Here is a 25,107-nt window from a genome sequence, read left to right as displayed (position 1 = left end):
TATGATGATGATGATATTGCAAACTTGACTGGAATGAACTATAGACATAAGCTAATATCATATGATCATGTTATAGTGAGATCCACATTATAATGACAGTGGATTGAGATGGGAGAACAGCATTGCCCGATTCTCTGCCTTGATTAATTATCTTTCTACATTGTCAAAAACAGATTTGTCATTGTTGTGGAGCAAGAAAAGGATAGTACTACCTACTTTGTCAAATGATAGACAAGGATAGTATCACCAAAGTTGATCAAATACTGTCATTATAACGTGGACTGCACTATAGGCCGGTATTAGATAGTAATAGTATTTGATGGTAACATGAAAAAAGATGAAAATATGATTTCCTACAACTTATTTCATATGATCTGCATATGACCGTCTAATACCGGCCTTCCACCTTAGTTTGTTATTTTTTTGACTATCATACTTTGCCTTCTTGTTTTGAACTTGGAGATAATGTAGATAAGTACTGTAAGCTGGTATCAAAGAAACGTCTTCATAAACTGGTTTTTTCAAATTCCCTACTCAAAATAGCATAAAAAATAATTCGATTTCTAAAATCATAATTCTGCAGTTACGGTATGGCATTTTAACTTAGTAGAGCACTTGTAAGGCTAAGCAGTATTAACACTGTAACTTGGGGTACATTAATTTCACCAAGGCTTCAAGTAAAGCAATTCAAACAATTAATTTTATGGATGTATAACAGCTGTAATACATATATTTAAAATGTTCAATGTAGTATTTATTAAATATAACTGATTTGCACCTTGTCTTTTATGCAAGTTTCCATTATATCAATAGGGCCATTCAAATTTTCCGCCGCTTTTGCCTCTCTCTGTCATGGCTGCCCATGTTCAATTCGTAACAGGAATAGCGGCCACTCAGCCACTCTATAGTTTACTATATTTTAGCTCGTTGGTAAAGACAAACAATGGGCGTAAGCAGGACCTCCTAAATAGGTATTTAGGTAAGCAACGAGCTAAAATATAGTAAACCATAGTTCACTATTATAGTAAATATACTTTACTATATTTTAGCTCCTTGGCTATAAGAAATAATATTTTTGCTCTCCTAGGTTGGTAACGTGTTCATTTCTCAAAAACGTGAAAATTCCAATAGAAATATCTATAGTGGTTCATAATAAATTTCAATCATCATAAAATCATGATATGTAGATTATATCAAAATTTTTATTAAATCATCACATCTAATCCAATGTAATATTTGATTTCAATGATACTTGAGATATTAATTGTGGTTAAGTTGGCTGCCATGTAATTTCACTTCTTGTTCTTCATCTTCATCATTTCCTGTTTTTCGGAAAGTTGAGAGTACGTTCCTGTTCCTACCCAATTTGTTTTTGGGTAAGTTTGAAATGTAAATTTGATAAGAAATATTATTTATTTATCAAATTCTTGCTTCTACTGTAGGCTACTCATTAATGATTTCATTTTTCCACTTGTATCTTACAATTTGATAAAGCTTGCTTCACTTGACGTTTTGCTAAAGCATGTTTACAGAAAGTTGTTTACTTTTTAAAATGTGTTGATATTTTGTTTTTATAACAATCATGTTTTTTCAATTCAGTTTTCAACACTTCAAACTAAAACTTATTTTTCTTTTTCGGTGGTCACTCCCATTAAAATACAGTAACAAGAATAATCGCATGTTTGGTACGGTAACAACATTTAGTACCGGTAGCCTATTATCTTGATTGAATTTATTGAAGGTTTATTGTTTTAGCAAAAGTAAGTTGTATTTATAATGACATTTTATAACATAATTTGCATTTCAACTTCTCTTTAAATGTTTAGCACTTGAAATAACACGAAAAAGTGTCACAATCTCATTTTCAGTCAAGTTAGTACCCTATCATTCTGTTGGTTTAACACAAGCTATACATTTCAAGCTATACATTTTTAATGAAAGTCATCAGCCAGTAATCTCATAAATAATAGACTATATAACACTAGTGACCCTCTGAGTTGGAGAACTGATAATGTATTTGGAGAACCAAATATATAATAAGTTTATAATATTTAATAAATAATGTATTGTTTTGTAATAACAACGGTAAGCTTACTTTACAATTGAATTTAGCAGTTGAAATTTGAATTGTCGTTTCAGATTACTGTATTTGTAAGGCCATCACAAACATGAGCGCTGAGGATGAGTGTTTTCCGAATAGATATGGATCATACGGAATCACATTTATGAATGAGGAGAGAATGCCAAAGAAAGAAGTAAGATACGTTTTTTAAGCTTTCACAATTTTAATTTGGTTGCTTGTTTTGACAATTCATACTAACATACATGAGTTCATTTTTTCAATTAGATCTAACCTTAAGCAATGGATCGCAAACGAATTTCTAATGTAAAGGAGAATAAAAACATTTTTTTATTCTATTACAAACGAGATTGTTGGAATAACTGTCGTCAAGCTGTCAGAAGTCATGCAAAATTCAAGACTTTTTAATAACGCCTCAACTCATGAGCTACTTTTAGAAAAAAAATTCTGTATCTTCTTCATCTGCCTTTACAGATCGATGTGAGCTTTAGCCTCTAGCACACATCACGGTCACATGGTATTATCCCCATCTTTCGGAGATCCTCCTCCACTTTCTATTAGAAAATCTTATTTGTTTTTTCTCTCAAAATTTGTTACTGTATTAGGCTACTCTTGTTTTTTGCAGTGATATGAAATAGTTTTTTCTTGTCATAAACTTTATTTTGTATTGTGTTATTTTTAGTATTCATTTTAAATCGGACTTTTTTGCGACTCCCACCAGCGGCCAAAGACTTTTCTTTTGCTGGTGTTGCCTGAAACAATTTTTAGTTTCATAGTTCTGGGTAGTTAATTTTTTTTATTTTCTTGTGTTTGATTAATTAATCTTTGATTTGTTGCGTTGTTAAATTTTGGCAATAAATTGAATAAATAATTTATCAATTCAAAATGTCTAGAAAAAATCCTAAATAAACATATAGAGCTAAACATTATATAAGCTAATCAGATTAAAAAAGAAGAAAAATTGTTTTTTATCAATAACTCCAAACTAGAATCATGGCTTCAGCTTATGGAAAGGATAAAGTTAGTAGACAACTGTACTAACGTTGATGGAAAGATTCATTTCCAAGATGTTCGATGTCTTTGAACGGGTAGTATTATAGTCCACTAGACAGCTGATTTGTGATAAATAATTCTAAAGTCTGATTTTTACTGTAATATCAGCTTTCAAAGGAGACTCTTTTCCTTTTGTATTATCCTTAAAATGCAAAATTTCACAAAACCGTATGTATATGTCGACGCGAAATTCAAAAAGGAACATATCTGTCAAATTTCATGAAAATCTATTGCTGCGTTCCGCTGTAAATGCGGAACATGAATATAAACAAAGAGAAATGCAAAACTGTGGACTTGAATCTTAGACCTCACATCGCTCGGACAATTATCCTTGAAATGCAAAATTTCAAGGATAACTTTGTATATACGTCGACGCGCAATTTAAAGAGGAACATACCTGTTGAATTTCATGGAAATCTATTGCCGCGTTTTGTCGTAATTGCGGAACATATAAACATAAAGATAAATGCAAAACCGTGGACTAGAATCATGAGGTGCGTACAGACTTTCGCTCTGCTCCGCAATCGAACGTCACTCGAGCAGAGCGATTGATGATCGACCGGGGAGCAAGAGTGGAACGCGAGAAAAGCTAACATCTCCCGTAACGTTCATGATCGGTGCAAGTGCGGAGCGGGTTGGAGGCGCGTATATCTGTACGCACCTTTAGACATCACTTCGCTCGATCAATAATCAATCAGCTGACAAGTGGTTTATTCATTGCATGCATTACACAGATGTCTGGAGAGGCCGGGCCGGTAAACAGGTGACACCAGATACTTGTGGATGAGAAAACTGTGTGAGGTCTACTGTTCACAGAACTACTAGTTAATATAGTTGAATACAAACTGAATTACTTATAAACAAGTTAATCATTAAGTTGATTGCCCATAGCAACCATAAATTGTAACCATGTGACATTTCTCCCCACTAAAATTGCTCACTTGAGGAGTTGGTCAATATGTCCTCTCCATATTGAACCATCCATTATTTCACTTTATATATATATAATTTCACTTTCTATTGCAATTATTTCTTCAAAGCTCCACTTCAGTCGTGAATTCGAATAATTTCGTGTCTGTACTTTGTCTCTCGCCTGGGTCTTCTAGTTCCTTCGTGTGCTCCAGCTCCTGTATTAGACCGTGGCCGCAGCATTCCTAGACGTGTCGTAATATCCCTCCCGTACATTAAGCTGTAGGCGTTCGATCCAGTTGCATTGGGTGACTGTCTAAGCTGCATAAGAAACCTGATGAGTTTAACTTACAGTTTTCCTTCTTCATCTTCCAATGTCTTCAATGAATTCTTTACGGTCTGGACATATCTTTCTGCTTGTCCATTGGAACAGGGCTCTCCAACCTACGGCCCGCGGGCCACATCCGGCCCGCCGAGAGTTATTGCTACAGATTTTTAAAAATATATATTTATACACATTTTTAAACAACAACAAAGAGTTCAGTACTCTTCTCTTACTAGCCACTCCATTTATTAATAAGTGTAGAATTAGCTGTAAACAAGCAGCGATCAACCATCGCGTGATATTAGCATATGGTCTGCACGGACTGTACATGTCTCTCCCAGAAAAAGACTCTAAAAACATGAAAACCATGCTAAAGCTATGTTTTCTCTTTTTGGATCTACCTTCAAGTGTGAGCAGACATTTTCAAAAATGAAGTTTGTTAAATCCAGATACAGATCTTCCTTGTCAGATGAACATTTGAAAAAAAATTAATGATCGGAACCACAAAGTTTGATCCTAAATGGGCGGACATTCTAAATGGAAAAGAAATGCAATCTTCTCACTAAAATTAAGTATTCTCTTTTAGCTTGGTAACTTTCTGTAAATTCGTGTATTGTCAAGTTGTCTCATTATTATTAAAAAAGTTATCATTTTGTTTAACTTGCTAAATTCATGCATTGTCAAGTTTTCTTATGACCTTTTTACACTTAATAAATTGGATTTTGTATTGAAATGAATCGGTTTGTTTCTTCCTGTGTTTTAATTAAACCTACATGAAACTCCTCGTATTATTTAAATGGAAATATAATTATTTTACACTCTTCAAATCCCCCGTCGTGTGTGTCCCCACAAGTCAAATTCCACGTACATCCTTGTTATTGGCCCTCCAAGCCTCCCAAGAATTAACAATGTGGCCCTTGGGTAAAAAAGTTTGGAGACCCCTGCATTGGAAGATGGGTGGTAAGGTGCCGTTGTTTTGTGTATCACTCCAATTTCAGATAAGAATTTATTGAAAGTGAATCATGTGAATTGACTCCCATTGTCCCAGACCAAAACCAAGGTTAGTCCAAATGCGGCGAATAGTTTTTGTATCTCCTTGATACACTATTCTGAAGACGTGTTTCTAGTGGGAATTACTTCAGTCCAATTGGTAAATAAATTCACTATGATGAAATAGCCCTTTTTTTTTTTTTTTTTTGTAGTTGATATTGTGGTAATTATTCATATTGAATGGAAAAGACTGAGAAATTGTCAAAAAACCACTGATTTATTGATAATTAGAAAGACCGGTTTCGGTCTCAGTTTATCAGAGATTGACAATGGTGTAATAACCGAAACCGGTCTTTCTATTATCAATAAATCAGTGGTTTTTTGACAATTTCTTAGTCTTTTTCATTCAAATAGACCTGTCCTTGTGTTGGTCCTGCAAAGTCGATATGTATCCTCTCCCATGGTCCTTGAGGAGCAAGCCATGTATGATTTGGTTCTTTCTTTGGTTGGTTCTGTTTCAAACAACATTGTTTTCGCCCCACTTGGATGTAATGAGCTGGTTTTCGTGCATCATATGGAGGCCGAAAATGATTGTTTTCTGACCAGGCCGGTGAAAGTTTTACGGCCCTAGGGCTGTAAAATAACCTTGAAGTCAGCTGATTCTAATTTGATGTGAACGTGTTTACAAAATGGTTTATGAAACGGAATCAGTTTATGCTTCTAGAATTGAATAAGTATCCTGCAATAAGATACTATCATTTTATTTGGATGAATAAAATACAGATAAGATATATATTATAAACTATTCAAAATCGATTTTCAGAGTAGGATAGAACTTCTAACTTAAACTTCCGAAGTCAACGACAACAAGCATTGTTGACGTTGACATTCAGATTGGCCAAAGTGTGTTAAAACAGCTGATGAAAAACTTTTCATTATTTGTGTTTATTATTCAAGAATCAAAACATTTATAACAATATCATCTTATTGTCATTTGGAAGAATAAAAAGTATAAACTCAACCTCTTACATAATTGAACATAATCTTTTAGGTTATTTAGACAAATCAGAATAAAAAATAAAAATACTTGGACAATTTCCTGATATTCAGATTAGGCCTACCTCAGATTTGCTAGAGCTATGACCTTCCACTTTTGCTTTTGGAAGTGCTTAATAAACAATTATTCTTATATGTATAGAGTTTATTTTTCGTGTGGCGAAAAATAGCGTTCACACCACGGGCAAAAATGTTTTTCCGGCTCTCAATCTTTTCTAGTCCTCGGCCTATGGCCTCGGACTTGAAAACCGATTTCGAGCCGGAAAAGTCTCATTTTCGGCCCTAGGTGCGAAATATACTATTACAAGTCCTTACCATATTTTCAATGTCCTTGTCTATGTTCTTCCATGTACAATAACTTCTAGCCAAAGCTTTTATCTTATCCATACCAAAGTGTCCAACATGCAGTTCTTTGAGTAGAACCCGTTGAAGCGTTTCTGGTATTAGTACCCTACAACCTTTGAATATACATCCATCCTGTTCATTGTCATGGAAACCCAATTTCTCAACAGATTCTCCTGTCTGCAGTGCATGTAGTACTGGTTGTAAGAACTTTTCTTTAGTCTTTTTAGCTATTATCTGACTGTCGGCCAGTAATGAGTCTAGCTGATTGATTTGAAACCGACTTGATAGGTCCACCAACTTTATTTGTGATTGTCCAGTTCAGAAAAGTGATAAAAAATCAACATCTGTATGATCTGATGTTCTCCTGGGTGGGAGTGTCAACGACAATGGATTGTGGAGAAAAAGATCGAACAATGAAATAAATGAAATTCTAGGAAGTGGGGATGTGGTCCGTTTTATTAAATCACAAAGATTGCGCTGGGCTGGTCATGTTGAGAGAATAGCAGAACATCAAATGCCAAAAGCAATTTTTAAGGCCAGGAATAGCGCTGCATACCTTTCACCAGCAAGCATTGCATTGCTGAGACCATCGACCGCGTGGATTGGCCATGGCCTACAGGCAGCCCCAGGATGGAGGGCAGAAGACGACAGAGGAGACCACGCAACCGATGGAGTGATGAAGTATTTGATTTATTAATTTTTGAGAAAACATAACAACAGGTCAATGTAACTTACTGAGCGCGAGGTTCACAGAACTACTAGTACAAAAGAAAAAGGATTCTCTTTCGAACGCCAATATTACCATGAGAATCAGACTTATTCATCATAAATCAGCTGTTGTGTGGACTATTCATTGCAAGCGATGAGACATGCAATAATGATAACTCGAAGTAGCTTATTACTTTCTCCCGACTTTTCTCTGCTTTCAACTCTGTAAGCTTTTAATGATGTAGCATAGTTGTTTACTACAAATCATTAGCATTCTAATGTGAATAATTATAGGCTAATTAATATTAATTATAATCGTCAATTTAATTAATTTGTTACTATTTTATATTGATTATTTAATAATTAATTTCTATTAATATCAATCCTATACTATTAACGAGCAACTTCTTTATATGTTTGGATGTTTATATGTTTGTATTTCACCGGATCTCGAAATCGGCTCTAACGATTCTCACGAAATTCAGAACATAGTAGGTTTATAATATAAAGATTCGATTGCACTAGTGCCCCGTTTCACCAACCTTGGTCAAGGCATTTGAGCATGGTTAAAGTCTATCAGCTGGTCAAATCAGAAATAATTTATTCCACCAACACCAGTTGAGTTTAACCACAGTCAAACCAATGGTCAAGTTTGATTGCCGCTGAACGGGCGATCAAATTATTTGAACACGGTCAAAAGACTGGTTCATCAATTTCCTTGCTTGTTTGTAGGTTACCATTTATGTTTTTGACGCAATGAAAAATTTCAAAGTTTTTAGTGCGATTGAATTTAGTTGTAGTAAGTTATTTATTAGGTTTGTTCTCAGAATTTTTCAATCAGTAAATTATTATAGTATAGAAAATAAAGGAAGATTTTGAAAAAGATTTGCTTTACTCTTTTATTACACAGTAGGCCTATATTATTCAATCCTTAGATCAACCTTGCTGCTTCAATGTATCTCATTAGAATTGGAATGTTCTTTTGTTCATGAAAAAAACTGTCAAAAATGATGGTGATTTGTAAATTCTTTGTACGAAAGTATTCAATTTAAATTTGAAATATAAATTAATGTAGATGTGTGACTATACAAAACGTCTGTGCCAGGTTCGTATATAAGAAGGGTGCCCAGGGGGCCTGCCCTGAAATAATGAATATAAATCAGTACAGTAATTACAGAAAAAAAGTACAGTAATCTGAATTTTTGACGGCCTGACGGTAAAGTGAAAAGAGCATTCAGCGCAAATTACCCTCTGAATATGAGCAGCAAAACTGAAATTGAGTATCATGGAGTGTTACCATATTTACTATATTACAGAATTTAATTTGGATTTTCGTTTAATAATAATTATTAATTTATTAGCATTTGAAAAATTGCAATATCTCAGTAATTTCTATCCGTAAAAATCAGATGTAGCCAATAGCAAGCCAGCAAACATGTTGGCCAACTTCAGAAAAGTACAGCTACAAGAGTTGACCATGTTCAAATTTGACCGACGGAGTTTTGATCAATCCCGAGGTTGGTGGAACAGTTGTATGTTTGAACAAGTGATCAAATTTTGACCATGGCTAGGCTATATTTGATCGAGGTTGGTGAAACCAGGCACATCCCTGGGAAAACAGCTGATAATTATTTCGTTGTATATTGGTGATGGAAGTGAGTGGTTCATGTGTGTGGGACTGTGTCAAAATCAGGTACTTAGTGCCGGTTGCAGAAAAGCCGGGTTATTTTCAATCCTGATTAATTCCAGTAGATCCATCTTTTTGAAATGGTTTTCTCTGATTTGGTTCACGTTAAGTTAATCGGGATTAAAATTTAACCGGCTTTTGTGCAACTGGGCCTTTGTGAGGGAAATTTTTGCATTCCTCTGGGAATTAATCTCAATTTACTGTGATTAGATAGAACATTTCTGTATGAATGTTATTATAATTTCTTTCGTAATCAATTTTTTATGCTTTTGTACTCTAGAGCGAAGCTCGGTCCCCGATATTTATAATTATACTCGGGCGTAAACGTTTCTTTCGGTGCAGCAAACTGTCACTTTGCGCACTAGTTGCACAAATAACTATTCTTATAATAAATTTTATAGTGAGGTTCACTCTAAACTGTTAGCATTCCATATAAATAACATCAGTGTTTCCCATTCATACAATGCTGACAGTTTCAGGAGAATCTCACTCTATAATGTTCCATTGGTTATAGTAAGGTCCACGTTATAATGACAGTATAGAAAGAGAGGAGAACAGATTTGCCATTGTCTTCTATAAAATATTGCTGATACCGTTGATCTGATGAGAAATTAACTGTTCATTCTTGTTAAAAATAACTAATAAATTATATTTCATCCTTCATGGTCCATTTATCTCTCATTATCATCCGCCTCATTACCCACGCACAAGCCTAGTGCTCATTTGGGCATTACCCTCAGCAAAACAAGCCATTCTCAAGGGTGATGGTGAGTGTCAAAATAATGAACAGATTTATTTTGTTTAATAGCCCTGAACAAATTCATTTTGTTCATTCATACTTGAAGGATCTAAAAATGTTGTGTGAGGCTGGCCACTAACGGGAGGACATGCATGTCCTTCATAGGTCCTATGAAACTACAGTTTCAGGTGGGTTCCGAACCACCGGGAAGCGATTTTACAACTCATGAATAATATTCAGAGGAGTTTTCTCAAGCGGTCACCCTTCCAAAGGGAGTACCAGGCGTATGATTCTTAGCTTATCTAAGTGATATCAGCGCGACCACTGAGTCAAACTGCCAAAGAGAAATGTTGAAAGTTATTAACATATTGTGCAAGAATAAAAAATAAATGTTGAAAGGGTACATTTTTATGTAGGCTATTACTGGTATTATTTTTGTTCTGTACTGTATCTAGTGATTTATATTTGAGTTCACAAAAATTTAAAAATAGCTACTCAACCTTGAAGATAGGTCATTTTTATGAATCTTCAATTTTCAAAAAAGCAAATGACGACTCATGCTCTTAACTTTGAATCATATTGTGCATAAGTACATAATTAGCCATCGTAATCTGGCTGGCTAAAAAGAGTAATTACTTCTTACTTGAGTTTAAATAAGATATTTTATAGTTATAATATTGTTAATAGTATTTTACCAAGTGATTATCATATCATTACATGTAGGCCTAATCCATGATAATCACTATTTAGATTAACGATTTTTCTTTTCTTTTAAGTAAAAAATGGTCGTCCAAAGATGCCGATGGAAAGAAGGGAGGCGCTGACGCTAAATATGACTCTGATAATAAATCTAACGCAAATCGACGTAGTTATCAGGGATCTACAAATTCCTTGGGTGAGTAAAAAACAAGTAAATTTTCAATGCAATAATAGTAAAACTAAATATCTGGGTACTAGTCCGGGCGCAAATGTCATTCCGTGGTCATTTTTGAGTAACAGCCATGGAAGATGTCTCAATTTCTTCGTTAGGTCTAGCATAATAAGGATCGTGATGATGATGAGTCGAAATCACAGGCAAACACCTCGGAAACAAGATGGCCGCCAAAATTTTCAGGGTTTTGTTATATCGCTTGTATTTCAATTACCCTTCAAGATATTCAACCGTTTTTTTAAACGAAAATATTTTCAAAATCGTCCTTTACAATATTTATGTTTTACAAAATTTTTCTCTAAAACGCATATTTTGTAGTTATAGGCCTAACCTACAAAAGCCAAAAAACGTTTCTTCTAAATTTGTTCAAATTTCATTCCATTATAACTTTTTTTGTGCAAGAGATACAGAGAAATTTTAAATCTATGAAATTTAGAGCGTATTTTCAACTTTGGAACGATAATATCTTCATGCGATGTACGTCAAAATATGAGTTCTCCAGCGCCCTCCAAAGAAAACCCTGCATGATTTCTGGTGTGTTTTTCCATATGCATGAAGTTTCCATTATTTATTCAACTTCCAAAACTTGAAACATACATTTTTCGGGGACAATATTTCATATTATTATATCTACATAGGCTATACAGGGTAGAAAGTGAAATATTGTTCCGAAAAATATATGTTTCAAGTTTTTGAAGTTGAATAAATAATGAAGAAAGTTGTCGAAATGACATCATTCTCTAGAACATCATTGTTTGGTTAATTCTAAACAATGTTGGTAAAACCAATCCGATATCTCTCACAATAACTGAAAAACAAACAATATAAAAAATTCTGTCAATAACGACCGCCATCTTGTATTTTTCAATGATATCGAATATTTTCGTTGTTTCCATCATCAATATTCTTATTCGTCTTGTTGTGACGAATAGATTGCAAGTCTCTATCTTAAAGTAGTCATAAAAAATCGATTCTATAGTTCTAGCCTACAACTTCATACGTATGGAAAAACGCACCAGAAATCATGCAGGGTTTTCTTTGGAGGGCGCTGGAGAACTCATATTTTGACGTACATCGCATGAAGATATATCGTTCCAAAGTTGAAAATACTCTCTAAATTTCATAGATTTGAAATTTCTCTGTATCTCTTGCACAAAAAAGTTATAATGGAATGAAATTTGAACAAATTTAGAAGAAAAGTTCTTTTGGGCTTGTTGAAGGTTATAACTAAAAAGATATGCGTTTTAGAGGAAAATTTTGTAAAACATGAATTGTAGAGGACGATTTTAAAAATATTTTTGTCTAAAAAACGGTTGAATCATATCTTGAACGGTTATTGAAATACAAGAGATATAGCAATACCCTGAAAATTTTGGCGGCCATCTTGTTTCCGAGGTGTTTGCCTGTGATTTCGACTTATCATCACGATCCTTATTATGCTAGACCTAACAAAGAAATTAGACATCTTCCATGGCTGTTACTCAAAAATGACCACGGAGCGTCTTATTCATGACATTTGCGCCCGGACTATGGGCCTACATTTTCAACAATATTCTTATATTGCAGCAATCCTCGTATTCCAAAAACATTCCAATATGTTTGTGTTGTATTCAGCAGTTAATTTTGAAGCTATAATAAAGCAACTAATTCCGGCTTTCAGTATCTCATTCGGTTACCGAATTCTCTTCTTCATCAAGAAGAAAAAGACGAAAGACTAATTGCCACCGGCTGCCAATCCTGTTGTCATAGCGTAGGCCTACTTAAGGGCAGAGACACACAAAACGTTATTTCATAAGAGTCTGCATCGAAAAACGTCTCGTGTGTCTACCCTGACACGCGGCCACCAATGGTTGCTCTCTGGCGACCCACTGATGCCATATTATTGTAATACGAGCCTGATAGTTGTTAGGATAATCACATTTCACTGGAATCCCATCTTCAATTCAAGTGGTTCCATACCCACCTGAAGCTAAGGCCGAGACCATATTAGGCGTTTTCAGAGTCGGCAGGGTAGGATGCTCTCTGATTGGGTTGGCGTCTGTAAAAACACCTAATATCATCTTGTCCCAATTCATTTCCCACAAAGGAGTGATCCGTGGTCTAGTGGATAGAGTGCTTGCGTAGCAGCTTAGAGATCCCGGGTTCAAACCCTCTCAATACCAAAAGTTTTTTTAACCAGATCACTCCCGTGTTATCGGATGGGCACGTTAAACTGTCGGTCCCGGCTTAAGTATTACAGTCGTAAGGTCCATTGACGGCTTAAATTATATATTCAAAAGCCATACGAATTTACTTTACTTTTTTTTATTTCCCACAAACACCCTCAAATTTTTATCCGAACTTTAATTGGTTTCCGGCTTGATCATTGTAATATTGTGTATTGTAATGCTGTTGCTCAAGTAATTATATCATTATTTGAATAAGTAGAGAATGCAATCGCTCAAGTGAACATATCATTTTTGTATATTAATTGTATACCGTAACTACAACACCGCTTTCCAATTAATTTCTGCTCCTATGGCCAGAAATAAAATATTATAGGTTCTTCTGGGAGTATTCACAAATTTACATCTTCCCAATGTGTGAACAACCCCATAAGAAACAATGGTTTTTTTATTATTTAGTCAAATTAAATAGTTTAATTATTTGTTCTTGAGCAAGTAATCATACAAATAGAAGTTACTATCCCAATCAGATACATAATAGATTCTTGATTAACAGAATAGATGATAAAAACACGAACATTACAAAAAATCCTACTACGATAATATATTAACAATATTCAAAATTAACACTAGAAATTACAAAAATGCACAAATTGTTTGACAAAGAATACGATAGAAATTTCCAAATATAGCAATAACAAAATTAACCGACAATGTGATGTTAGATTAGGAATTTTGTAGCTACATTAATGTGCGAGAATTCTAAGGTATAAATTATTTAGTCAAGCAGAACAGAAATTCATAGAAAGCCAGCGATATCATCGATATTCACTGCTTTACTTTGTGTTTCATTTTCATTTTTGTCTTGATCTTAGTTTATGTTGAAATAAATGAATGTCTAGTGACCTAGCTTGCTCAACTATGGTCTCAGAGGTTTTACCAGTGTATAGTATATCAGCTGTTGTTTTAGGAGTACGTTTGAGTTTCTTTTCGCGTTTTAAAAATTTCAATTATTAATACAGTATTTTCAGTTATTAGTGATGATTCAGTGAAGTATTATTATTTAATTTGGTTTTCAACTTTCCTAAATTCTAAATTCCTAGTTTATAAATATTTTGGACTCAAAATTTGACAAAAAACGTGTAGTGTAAACATAACCTATTTTTGGACAATTTCTATTCAAATTTGGGAAATGAACAGTTTTGGGCTTCAAGCCTGTTGTTCCTTTCCCAATCATTCATAGTTGAGAATGATATTGTATCTATCAATGTATAAATAAATAAATAAATAAATAAGTGGGATATATTTAAGCTCGGTGTTCACGACAACCCGGGCCATACATATACTGAATATATAATATAATAAACATTGAAAATCATAGTACCCTTCTAATATTTATTCCAACACATTTTTCAAATTTTTTAGTAGTTTTCAAGTGTGAGTATACTTGTTAAAGATTTGTCAATGTTAATGAAGTACCGTCGAATTTGATTTTTTAGCTGAATCAGCTGTGAGTGAAGCAGCAGCTAGTGGTAAAAATAAGAACAAAAATCATGGACATCAAGAGAACAATCCTCCCACTTCTGCTCCAAAACTGGGGACTTCCGGAGGTACATCGCGTAAGTGTTATTTTATGTGAATCTATTTATTGATCCTTCATTTTGTGAAATTTGTCGATTATTCAGTTTTTTCGTTACATTAATATTATAGCAATAACAAAACCAGTTCTAGTGGTTCATAATTCAACTAAATTAACCTATTCTTTACTTACTGGATATGTTAACCGGATTTATAATTTTTAATGTCTGTTCTCTCCTGGTTCCAAGCACTTAATTAATATAGACTATTTCTTGAATGTATCGATTGAGTTTGATTGTTAACTAATGCTTGGGCCAAGCCACACGAAGCATTTTTGCAGACGAATCGGCAGGGCATGAGTTTCTCCTATTGGCTAATTATCAGCAGATTCCCGAACCCAATCAGCCAATCTTATGAAAAACCGCTTCTTGTGTCTTGGCCCTAAAAGTCTACAAATATAGTCCAACGGACGAAAATAGCCTGATGGGAATTGGAATATAGCTGAGTAAGATTGTTATAGTTTGTGTAAAACAAGTTGAGACTTGGCCCTCCATCCCAAGAAATTACAGGGTTGCCAAATCGTGTAAAATTGTAACTTTCTCAAATTTCCAATTTAACGTCAGAATTGGATGTATAATATCATCCCCGATATCCTAGTAGTGCTAAAAAAGTTTCAGGGTTGAAGGATTAAAAAGAAATTTAATTTTTATGATAAAATTGGAAACATCGCGAAGATTTGTTTTTCTTTTGAATATCACTTCTCTCAGAATCATGTTGCGTCGTAATGAGTAATAATTTTATATTAAAAGAATGTCTCCTTTCTATTGGTGTCTGGATCTTTTTTATCCGACCCAAAGTTATTTTTCAATTAATAATTATGTTCGTCAATGTCGAGACATTTCGAGCAGAAAACATGAAATTTTCGACATTTTAGAAACTTTTTTGTTTCAAAAGATAAGTAGGTGGTGAAAGCGAGAAAGTTTCTCAGAAATAATTGAAATTATTTTTCCAATTGTCAAACGTACTCGGAAGGACGTATTTTGGCCTCTCAGGAGTTTCAAAGTGAAGGATAGCGGCTGAATGGTGTGCCGCCATATGCTATCAATAGCTGGGATCAACAAATTCAAAATACAGAACGATTGAAAAATTCAGCAACTGCAAGCCAGATGATCATAATAATAGTGAAAATGACAACCTCGCCTTGAATAATCCAAACGGTGTTTCATTAGAGCCTTTCTAGAGGCAATCAGCTGCTTGCGTTTGAAATAATTCAGTCAAATAATCTAGTAAATTGCCAGCCTTTAGCATACAATTTGTTGCACAATGCATACCATGCAGCCACTCTTCTAACTTTCTAATTCCTTTGAGACCAAAATACGATCTTCCGACTACTTTTGACAATTGAAAAAATAATTTCAATTATTTCTGAGAAACTTTCTCGCTTTCACCACCTACTTATCTTTTGAAACAAAAAAGTTTCTAAAATGTCGAAAATTTCATGTTTTCTGCTCGAAATGTCTCGACATTGACGAGCATAATTATTAATTAAAAATATCTATGGGTCGGATAAAAATGATCCAGACACCAATAGAAAGGAGACGGTCTCCCCGTTGATTTGATATAAAATTATTACGCATTATGACGCTACATGATTCTGAGAGAAGTGATATTCAAAAGAAAAACAAATTTTCGCAATGTTTCCAATTTTATCATAAAAGTTGAATTTCCTTTTAATCCTTCAACCCTGAAACTTTTTTAGCACTACTAGGATATCGGGGATGATATTATACATCCAATTCTGACGTTAAATTGGAAATTTGAGAAAGTTGCAATTTTACACGATTTGGCAACCCTGTAATTTCTTGGGATGGAGGGCCAAGTCTCAACTTGTTTTACACAAACTATAGTAAATTGTTAGCAGGCAACCCGTGCTCCGCAAGGATCTAATTAAAAACTTGGCCTACTAAAATCTTGATGAATTATTCAAAATAGGCCTATAACCATCCTCGGTAAATTAATAATATATATGCAAAGTTTCAAGTTAATCGGTCCACTACTTTAGACGTTGATGCGTCATTCGTGAATTTCCTATCCCGTACATGTATAAGCCGATTCTTTCATTTATTATATTATAGATATAGATATAGTTCATTGTAATAGTTTAAACTTTTAATAATAATAAGGAAACGTTTTTTCAGGAAGGAAAGCCACCAGCAAACCACCACTCTTGACCAATCGCAATGACGTACTTGCTGTGGGTGAGTTTAAATGCATTTTTCAAATTATTTAAAAATTAATCATCAAATCAAAATCAAATCAAATGTTTTTATTGTCGTTCACAATTATACATGTATTGACAAAGTCATGAAAACGGAGCATAGTCCTTAGTCTAAAGCTGAGGTGAATAAAACATAATATATATATATATATAGAATTTAAACATTAAAAATAAATAAACTATAAAAATAACACCAGGACAGACAATAAAATTTGGAATTGAATAACAGAATTGATTGAAACAACACTTCAGCACTTCTAATACTTAACACTAAATAATTATATGTGGATGCTCAAAGAATTCCTCAATGTCATAGAAAGGATTTTCACTCAGCCAAATATCCAATTTATTGAGAAAAGTCATATTATCATATTTGTTAATGAACCCCAACAAACTATTGTAAACCTTTTTGTACATTATACAATGACTATTAAGAGATTTACTTAATCTGCAATATTGGAAATTCATTCTACCCCTATTACGTGTGCTGTGTGAGTGGACATGTTCATTAAGAGTTGTTTCTGGTAATTTCTTTAAAGAGTAAGCAGCAAGTTCAAAGATATAAAGATCGATGACAGTCTTAATATTTAATTTTATAAATATAGGCTTACAGTGATCAAAGGGACCTGAAGCATTGATAATTCTAACAACTTTCTTTTGCAACCTCAATATCTCTGCAACCCTCGGAGAATTGCCCCATACAAGAAGACAGTATTTAATAAGGGACTGAAAAAACGCAAAGTAAGCCATTCTCACACTATGTGGAGTCACACATTGCTTCAGACGTCCAATGAGTTAGATGACTCTTGAAAGCCTAGCTTTTAAATAATCAATGTGTTTTCCCCAGGTCAGTTGATGATCAATGTGTACCCCTAAAAATTTAACATTATTTACAATATCCTGCTGAGTATATTCATTATCATATGGTCTCAGACTAAATATGACATTTTCAGTCTTATTAGCATTTAAAAGATATCCATTTGCTCTGAGCCAGACTCCTGCTTCATCAAGTGAGTTATTAACAACATTTGAGAGCTTAGCCATATCATTAGAGACATTCAAAAAGGTAGTATCATCCGCATATAATACTGCTCTGCTCAAAACATTGTGAAACATTGTGAACATCCATCATTTGGTTTATTTTTCAAATACCTACGTCTATGATTTTTAATAATTATACACTACAAGCATATGAAATTGTGCTCTCTCAAACTGGTATTTTTTAGCATCGCATTTCTAGCAAGCTTGTTTGAAAAAATATCATTTACTAGCAGGTAAACTGTGCTTTGTACCGGGGAAAATTTTGTGTTGTAAAATGCAATCTCCTTATGTCCAGGAAACGGAAAGATAATAAATGAAAAAGACTGAGAAATTGTCAAAAAACCACAGATTTATTGATACTTAGAAAGACCGGGTTTGGTTATTACACCATTGTCAATTTCTGATAAAAAAAATAAATGAAATGTTTTCTATTATTTTGTTGAATTTACATGGATAAATCCACGTCGGGGTTAACAATTCTCAGAAAAAGAAAAGTGAGTTTGATTAGTCTGTGACAACGAAGTCATGAGTCACGCGTGGTACCAATTACTACGCCACGGAATCTCTTGGAGTAAGCTCTGGCTTTTATTGTTTCATGAACTTTGAATCACAAATTGAATCAATTTGTCTTAATTGTTCAAACAAAATTAAGAATAATAGAAAATTATTTAAAAAAAAATTAATTGATAAATAAAAATAAGCCTTTAACCATCCTCGGTAAATTCATAATCTTTATGTAAAATTGCAAATGAAACAGTTCATTAGTTCATAACTGATTATGTGTCAATTGTGAATTTCCCATCCCGTACATGTATAAGCCAATTCCTTCCTTTATAAGTATTGTAGATAGATGACCACTCAATCAAATAGTATAACAATCTGAAAATTTGACGTACTGAAAACCTGACGAATTGTAAAAATAAGCTCAGGCTATAACCACCCTCGGTAAATTAAGAATCTTTTTGCAAAATGTCAAGTTGATCAGTTCAGTAGTTCAGGCATGATGATGGTACGTACATCACAAATGTACATTTCGTATACAATTATTAAAAAACAATATGAATACATAAAGTACTGTACATGATATGTATGTACTGTACATGAATATACTTCATTTAATTAAGTTTGTAGTGTGCATGTTGATGTTGTGGAACTTTTTCAATTGAATAGACTTAGAACGTTGTCAAAAATCCACTTTAATTAAATAAAAATTAATATTTTACAGGAGCATGCTTTCTTGTGTGCTCACACATCATCAGCTTATCTGACTAATTTTTAACTTGTATATCATTGGCTGATGATGTGTGACCACTCACGAAAGCATGCTCCTGTAAAATATTAATTTTTATTTAATTAAAGTGGATTTTTGACAACGTTCTAAGTCTATTCAAATATACTTCATGTTTTTGTATTGCTTTTAATAATTTTTAAAAAGCAGTCCATGCAAGTGAAGAGATTTTATTTCGTATCCAGTACATTCAATCCAATTCCTTCCTTTGTAATATTAAAGATTATTGTTCATCCACCTTGATTTATTTCAAAATTCAAATTTATTTATTTCCATCTTCATACAACATGCACGATACAGTATGGTATAATAAAAATTAACTATTCTAATACACAGCATGAAATATTTAATGAAAATGAAAATTTCCACCAGCAAAAGTAAAACTTGCTCGCTGGTGGGAGGCCATCCTAAAACTAAAATTAATAATTATTAAATACTAGCAAAAATAAAAAGGAAATGAAAAAAAACATAAGTTCAGGAAAACCTAGAAAAGCCATATTCAATACAGAAAGAAAAGAAAATACTCATTAGAAAAGAAAATAAACAACAGTTGCTACGAAATATCTTTGAATAGAGTAATTCATCAAAAACCAGATTAAAACAATATTTATACATATATCGTATCATATGATAAATTGTGACACAATAAAAAACAAAAATACCAGAATATTGTAATCTGCTATGGTTATCTTATTTACTTAAGGTATTGACAGGAACCTTAATTCTTGAAAAAAATTATCCACATATCTCGACATATTTTGACAATGAGCTAGAAATTCTTCAGGTACCATGTTGACTAACTTGGAGCTAGCATAAATAAGTTGTCTCCTGACTATACTCAGGTTGCTGTGATATACTTTGTATTTTCTCACTATGTTAGGTCTGAATGAATAAGAATAACATGGCCTGTCAGATTCCTCAAAGTGCTGTATATAGTTATTAATGTATTTTATCAACATTTTTATATATAATTGCCTCAAAGTCATGACATCAAAGTCTCTTAATTTCGCCGTAACTCTGTATTTATATTCCTATGGCTTGACCGTGAACAAATAAAATAATCGATCATTTACTTGATCATTTTCCTTATAGATATTCAACTATTCAGGAAATTTTAGTCTTGTATAATTTCTGAAAGGCAACCTTAATTAAAATATTTATTTTCAGATACTAATAAATTGAAATTTATGTAATTGAAGTTTGAAAAAATTGTTTGGCATACATTCTACTTTGTTTGGTTTTCATTTTTTTTAAACATTTTTATTGCCCATAAAAACAAAATACAAAACAAAAAAAAACTTACAAAAGAAATATTCTAGATTATAATATTATGCTATTTTACAAATAAATCAAAATTACATGGCACCACCCAGCAAGGGCAATACCCTGACCGCTGAGTGAGAGTATCAGCTGTTTAGACAATATAAAAATTTATTAATAATAATCAAAGCTACAAAAATCGAAGTTAACAATAAATTACTAGTAATTATAATATTTGACTGATGTCGAAGAAAAATTTTTGTATCACCCACTTATTTATCTGTTTCATCCTCTGTCTGCCCCTATTAGAAAGATATTCTGACAATTATTATGGTAGTTGTATTTAATTTGTGATGGATTATTTTTGCAGAAAAGTGTGTTGAGACGGAGTGTATATTGGTGCTACTTGTCAATTTGCCGCAGTGGTTCGCACAGGGACACACTTATAGAATTGTATACGAAGCTATCGGTGTCTGGCCTTACGAGATTGAAATGTGTACCTCTATGAAGCACGAGACTGTGTAAGTATATATTTATTCAATTTGAATAGAAATATATCTCATTTAAAGTTATTCTGATCAACTAGAGTCGTACTTTATTGTCTAGAATAGAATATCAAGGCACTACTTCTTCTCCCTATATTGCGGACCACGTTATAATGGCAGTATTTAATTAGTATTGGTGTTGCTATCCTTTTCTATTATTCGTCAAAGCATACTTTTCTATCTCCGCAAAACGTTGTCACATGGTTTTTTAACAGTGTATGAATTAGTATATTTCGCACCTAGAGCAGAAAATGAGATTTTTCAATCTTTTCTAGTCCTCGGCCTACGGCCTCGGACTTGAAAACCGATTTCGAGCTGGAAAAACATTTTTGCCCGTGGTGCGAACGATATTTTTCGCCACACTACAGGTATTGCTGACAAAATAAATAAAGATTACAAAATAAAGAATACTCGTTAAGCTATCGTACCTATCTTTTGATTTTAGTGGTAGAAGATTTGCAGTCAGGATTTCAGATTCTTTTAAAATTTCACTTGGAATACCACAGTCATCTTCAAGCATTTTTGAAAATTCGGAATGCACTAATCAACAATAAATAATTGAATAAAACTGGTTGCGAAGCAAATTAGTTTGATTCGAAACTGGAACTGAAATCATGGCGACTTCAGCTGATGATGAAAGTGGACACTCGCCCGATCTAGCGGATGACTTATTAACTACTTCCATGAGCGGCTGGAAAGAGACAACTTTCTGGCCTAGACCGGAAAAGAAACCCTTTTCTGACGTCGTCTGCAAACAAGGTCTTTCAGATCTACGTAGAGACTGGAAAACAGCTGCTTTCTGTGCAGTGTGGCGAAAATATCTTATTACAAAAATATTTAATCTCAATTATGAAAATTTATTATTTAATCATTCAAGAATATATTTTCTTGACGAATAAAATATAAAAAAAAACTTTTAAAAAATTTAAGCTTTCACTGTCTCAATGTTTTCACGTGATCTAATGGACCGTGCAAGTTAAATCTTTGTTTTGTTGTACTATCTGTTTTTCTAAATGTAGTATTCCACAAAAAATCGTTTTCCGGCCTGGAACACGGCACAACGGGGATAATTAAACCGATTCCGAAAGGCCCTGAAAAAAGCTCTGTGCTTCGTGAGTGGAACAGCCACTCAAAAAGTAGGTCTCAACAGCAAAAGCATAGGCCTACTCCTCTCTGGTCCAACGCATAATGGCGACTGAACTGTGCAACAACAAAACTTTCAAAAACCACCTCTCGAAAGTGACTAGACTACTAACTTCGCGCTACGCCATCTTCTAACTGAATAGTAAGCATTAAGAAAATGAAATTATGATGCCTCACTCTGTATTATTGGAGGATCTCAAATGTGGGATGCTCAATCAAAAATGTGTGACCAGATATTAATATTCATATTGATTTTTTATTACTATTGACATTTATATATTATTTTTATTTCAGTCGCTACGCAAAAATCAACTTCAGAAATATGGATGAGGCTTTGAGATGCGTAAACTTTTACCGCAACTATGTGTACATGGGACGGAGGCTGCTCTGTGAACTCAATGACGAAGTAGCGGCCGGATCAAATGATATGAGGTCTGTGTAAACTTCAAATAGATGAGCCTCATTCTACGACAACGATTAATTCAAGTTAGGTTAGGTTCCCACTTTTACTACAAAAATAATGTCATGTGTTAACATGTAATGTTATTTTCATCGACATGAAGTAAGAACAGGACATAACAGTGAAGGTTGATTTTGGTTTGAATTATAGTTATAAGGTTTGAATGTTTTGAATTGAAGCGGCAATAATATTGATCTTCAATTTCCTGCCAACCTATAGGCCTACAATGAATATAATAACCTTCACTGAATATTTGTTATCGCCTAAATTCAAATCCATAAGTCGAAATACATTAGAATATCATTCAGTATAATACCATTTCATTTTGGTGTAGAAAATGTAATAAATTTTCGAATAAAATACATAATAGCCATGACATTTCAAAAAGGCTTTCACGATTTGAAACATGTTATGCACTAATAAAATATAAAAGATACTGGATCATTTTTTTCATTATGAATTTTAATTGAAGTGGCAAAAATACTCGAAAATAGTTTTCCGCCTTGTTAGGATGACAGGAAGTTGAGGATCGGTCGTCAAACTAGACAAAGTAATGCTACCTCAATCACTAGTTCCTCTAGTTTTTATTTTGAGCTCCATGTTTTTTTTCAAATATTCAACTGGTCATAGAAGATTAGAGCATCTTGATTTTTCCTCTTTGTTTAAAAAAGTTGAAAGTATATTTTGTTTCAATCAAAGTCTATATTTTTCAACTATTCAACTGGAGAGTCATCTCGGATTCTTCTTAGAGACTGTTAAAAATTTAATTTTGAATTTTCTCACCAACTGAACTATGAAATTAATGTTGAATATTCCAAGTATTCTGTGTAAACGCTAGCTTGAATGTTTTATTTGGTAGTGAATATTACTTCAATAAGATTAGTGGTTTCAGTCCAGTATTTAGTATGTGATTCATGACCAGACTGAGATTTTGGATGTGATGCGTATCACCGAACGAAAAAGTTGTAGTTTTTCATGTGAGTTTATAAATATATTTTCATAATGTACTTGATTAATATACTTGTGCCATAATTCGCATTTTGTCAAGAAAATACAAGGTTTCTCTTGGAGAGCTCCTGAATGAGAATTCCTGTGTCAGAATGTCTGTTTCAAAAGTAATTTTGATTTTTTTTCGGAAGCCATTTCACATTGCAGAGTGCTGAGGCACTAGGAGACTAGTAGTTTAGGGTCTTTTGAACTCGCGCCAGTTGTCTCCGCCTGCAGGAGAGTTTTACAGGTTTTTTCGTGAGAGACGTTTTAGTGACTCCTTGGAGTAAAGCTGTCTTGGATCCATCACGTCAAACTCATTGAATAGCTGGTCTGATGAATAGCGTGGAGGCTTCTGGTTGATGACCCTCATGATCAGTTCTGTACCCTGAGGAGCGGTTCGAGAGCGGAGAAGGGTGCCGGGAGCGGCAAGAGCTTGCACCTCCCCATCCCACAATCCCATACAGCATGAGGGACTGTGCTAGAGAGAAGTAGATAACTCTTAGACATCCCTTGTCGACCAGTTCCTCAGAATCCTGAATCTGCTGATAGTCTTCCTCAGTCTCCCGCATAATTCATTGAGATGATGATCCCAGCGCAGAAAAGAGTCCATTGTAACTCCCAGGTTTTCTGTGACTGTTTCCTGCGAACTGTGTATGAAGTGTTATTCCGTTGATTCTTGATTACTATCTCATCTCCTGTTGGCTGTCCATGTTGAGTCGCCGAAAAGGTCAGAAAGAAGGTTTTCTCATGGTTCAATGTTAGCAGATTTTCACTCAACCAGCGAGACACCCTCTGAAGTCCAGTCTCGGCTTCTCTCCAGGTCATCTCCCAGGTCGGCTCAGAGAACAGTAGAACAGTATCATCTGCAAAGGTGGTGATTGATCCATTAATTTCCATGTTGCATAATGGATTTATGTAGAGAAGGAAAAGAATTGGTCCTAGTACTGGTCCTTGTGGCACTCCAAACTTTACAGTCAGCTTGTTGCTTATACATCCATTGACTCTGACACATTGTGTTCGGTTTGATAGGTAGCTCTTGAAAAGATTCCATGCGACTCCTCTTATTCCATAGTTATCAAGCCTTGAAAGAAGAATGTCATGTGACACCGTATCAAAAGCCTTCTTTAAATCTAAGAATACTGCTAATGGTTTCTCTTCAGTGTTTATTTTATCGGCAATCTGAGTGGTCACATAGTGGATAGCATCATTTGTACTGCGACTAGATCTAAAACCATATTGGTTTGGCGATAGAAGATTATTTTTTTCAAGAAATCTGATCAGTCTTGTTTTGATACACTTTTCAAAAATTTTGATAATGTACTTAGTAATGATATGGGTCTGTAGCAATTCATATCTTTCTTATCTCCTGTTTTGGAAGATTGGAAATGACAGCTTCCTTAAGACACTGTGGAAAAAACACTTCCTCAAAAATTCTGTTTGCAATATGTGTTAAAGGCTTGGTGGTAAGTATAGTAATTCTTTTGAAAAAAATCGGTTTAAATTATCGAGTCCAGGTGCACTATTAGCTTAAGACTA

At 33.8% G+C, this 25,107-nt stretch overlaps 1 protein-coding gene across 2 annotated transcripts; it reads left to right on the top strand.

The window, feature by feature from the left end:
* Window positions 1–1,252: 1,252 nt before the first annotated feature.
* LOC111057204 lies at window positions 1,253–23,622 on the top strand. Of its 2 annotated transcripts, none has more exons than XM_039429938.1 (7): window positions 1,253–1,376; window positions 2,140–2,255; window positions 10,669–10,787; window positions 14,488–14,607; window positions 16,765–16,824; window positions 20,804–20,954; window positions 22,416–23,622. In XM_039429938.1, the coding sequence occupies exons 2-7, from the start codon at window positions 2,230–2,232 to the stop codon at window positions 22,561–22,563; spliced, it is 624 nt and encodes a 207-aa protein (XP_039285872.1). In that variant the 5' UTR covers window positions 1,253–1,376; window positions 2,140–2,229; the 3' UTR covers window positions 22,564–23,622. The 2 variants fall into 2 exon arrangements, with proteins under 2 accessions (XP_039285872.1, XP_039285873.1); XM_039429939.1 differs by lacking the exon at window positions 1,253–1,376 and adding an exon at window positions 1,573–1,760.
* The last annotated feature ends 1,485 nt before the right edge of the window (window positions 23,623–25,107 follow it).

This window comes from Nilaparvata lugens, chromosome 6 (genome assembly GCF_014356525.2).
Source record: "Nilaparvata lugens isolate BPH chromosome 6, ASM1435652v1, whole genome shotgun sequence".
Classification (NCBI taxonomy): Eukaryota; Metazoa; Arthropoda; class Insecta; order Hemiptera; family Delphacidae; genus Nilaparvata; species Nilaparvata lugens.
This window is presented reverse-complemented; position numbering and strand designations above follow the sequence as displayed.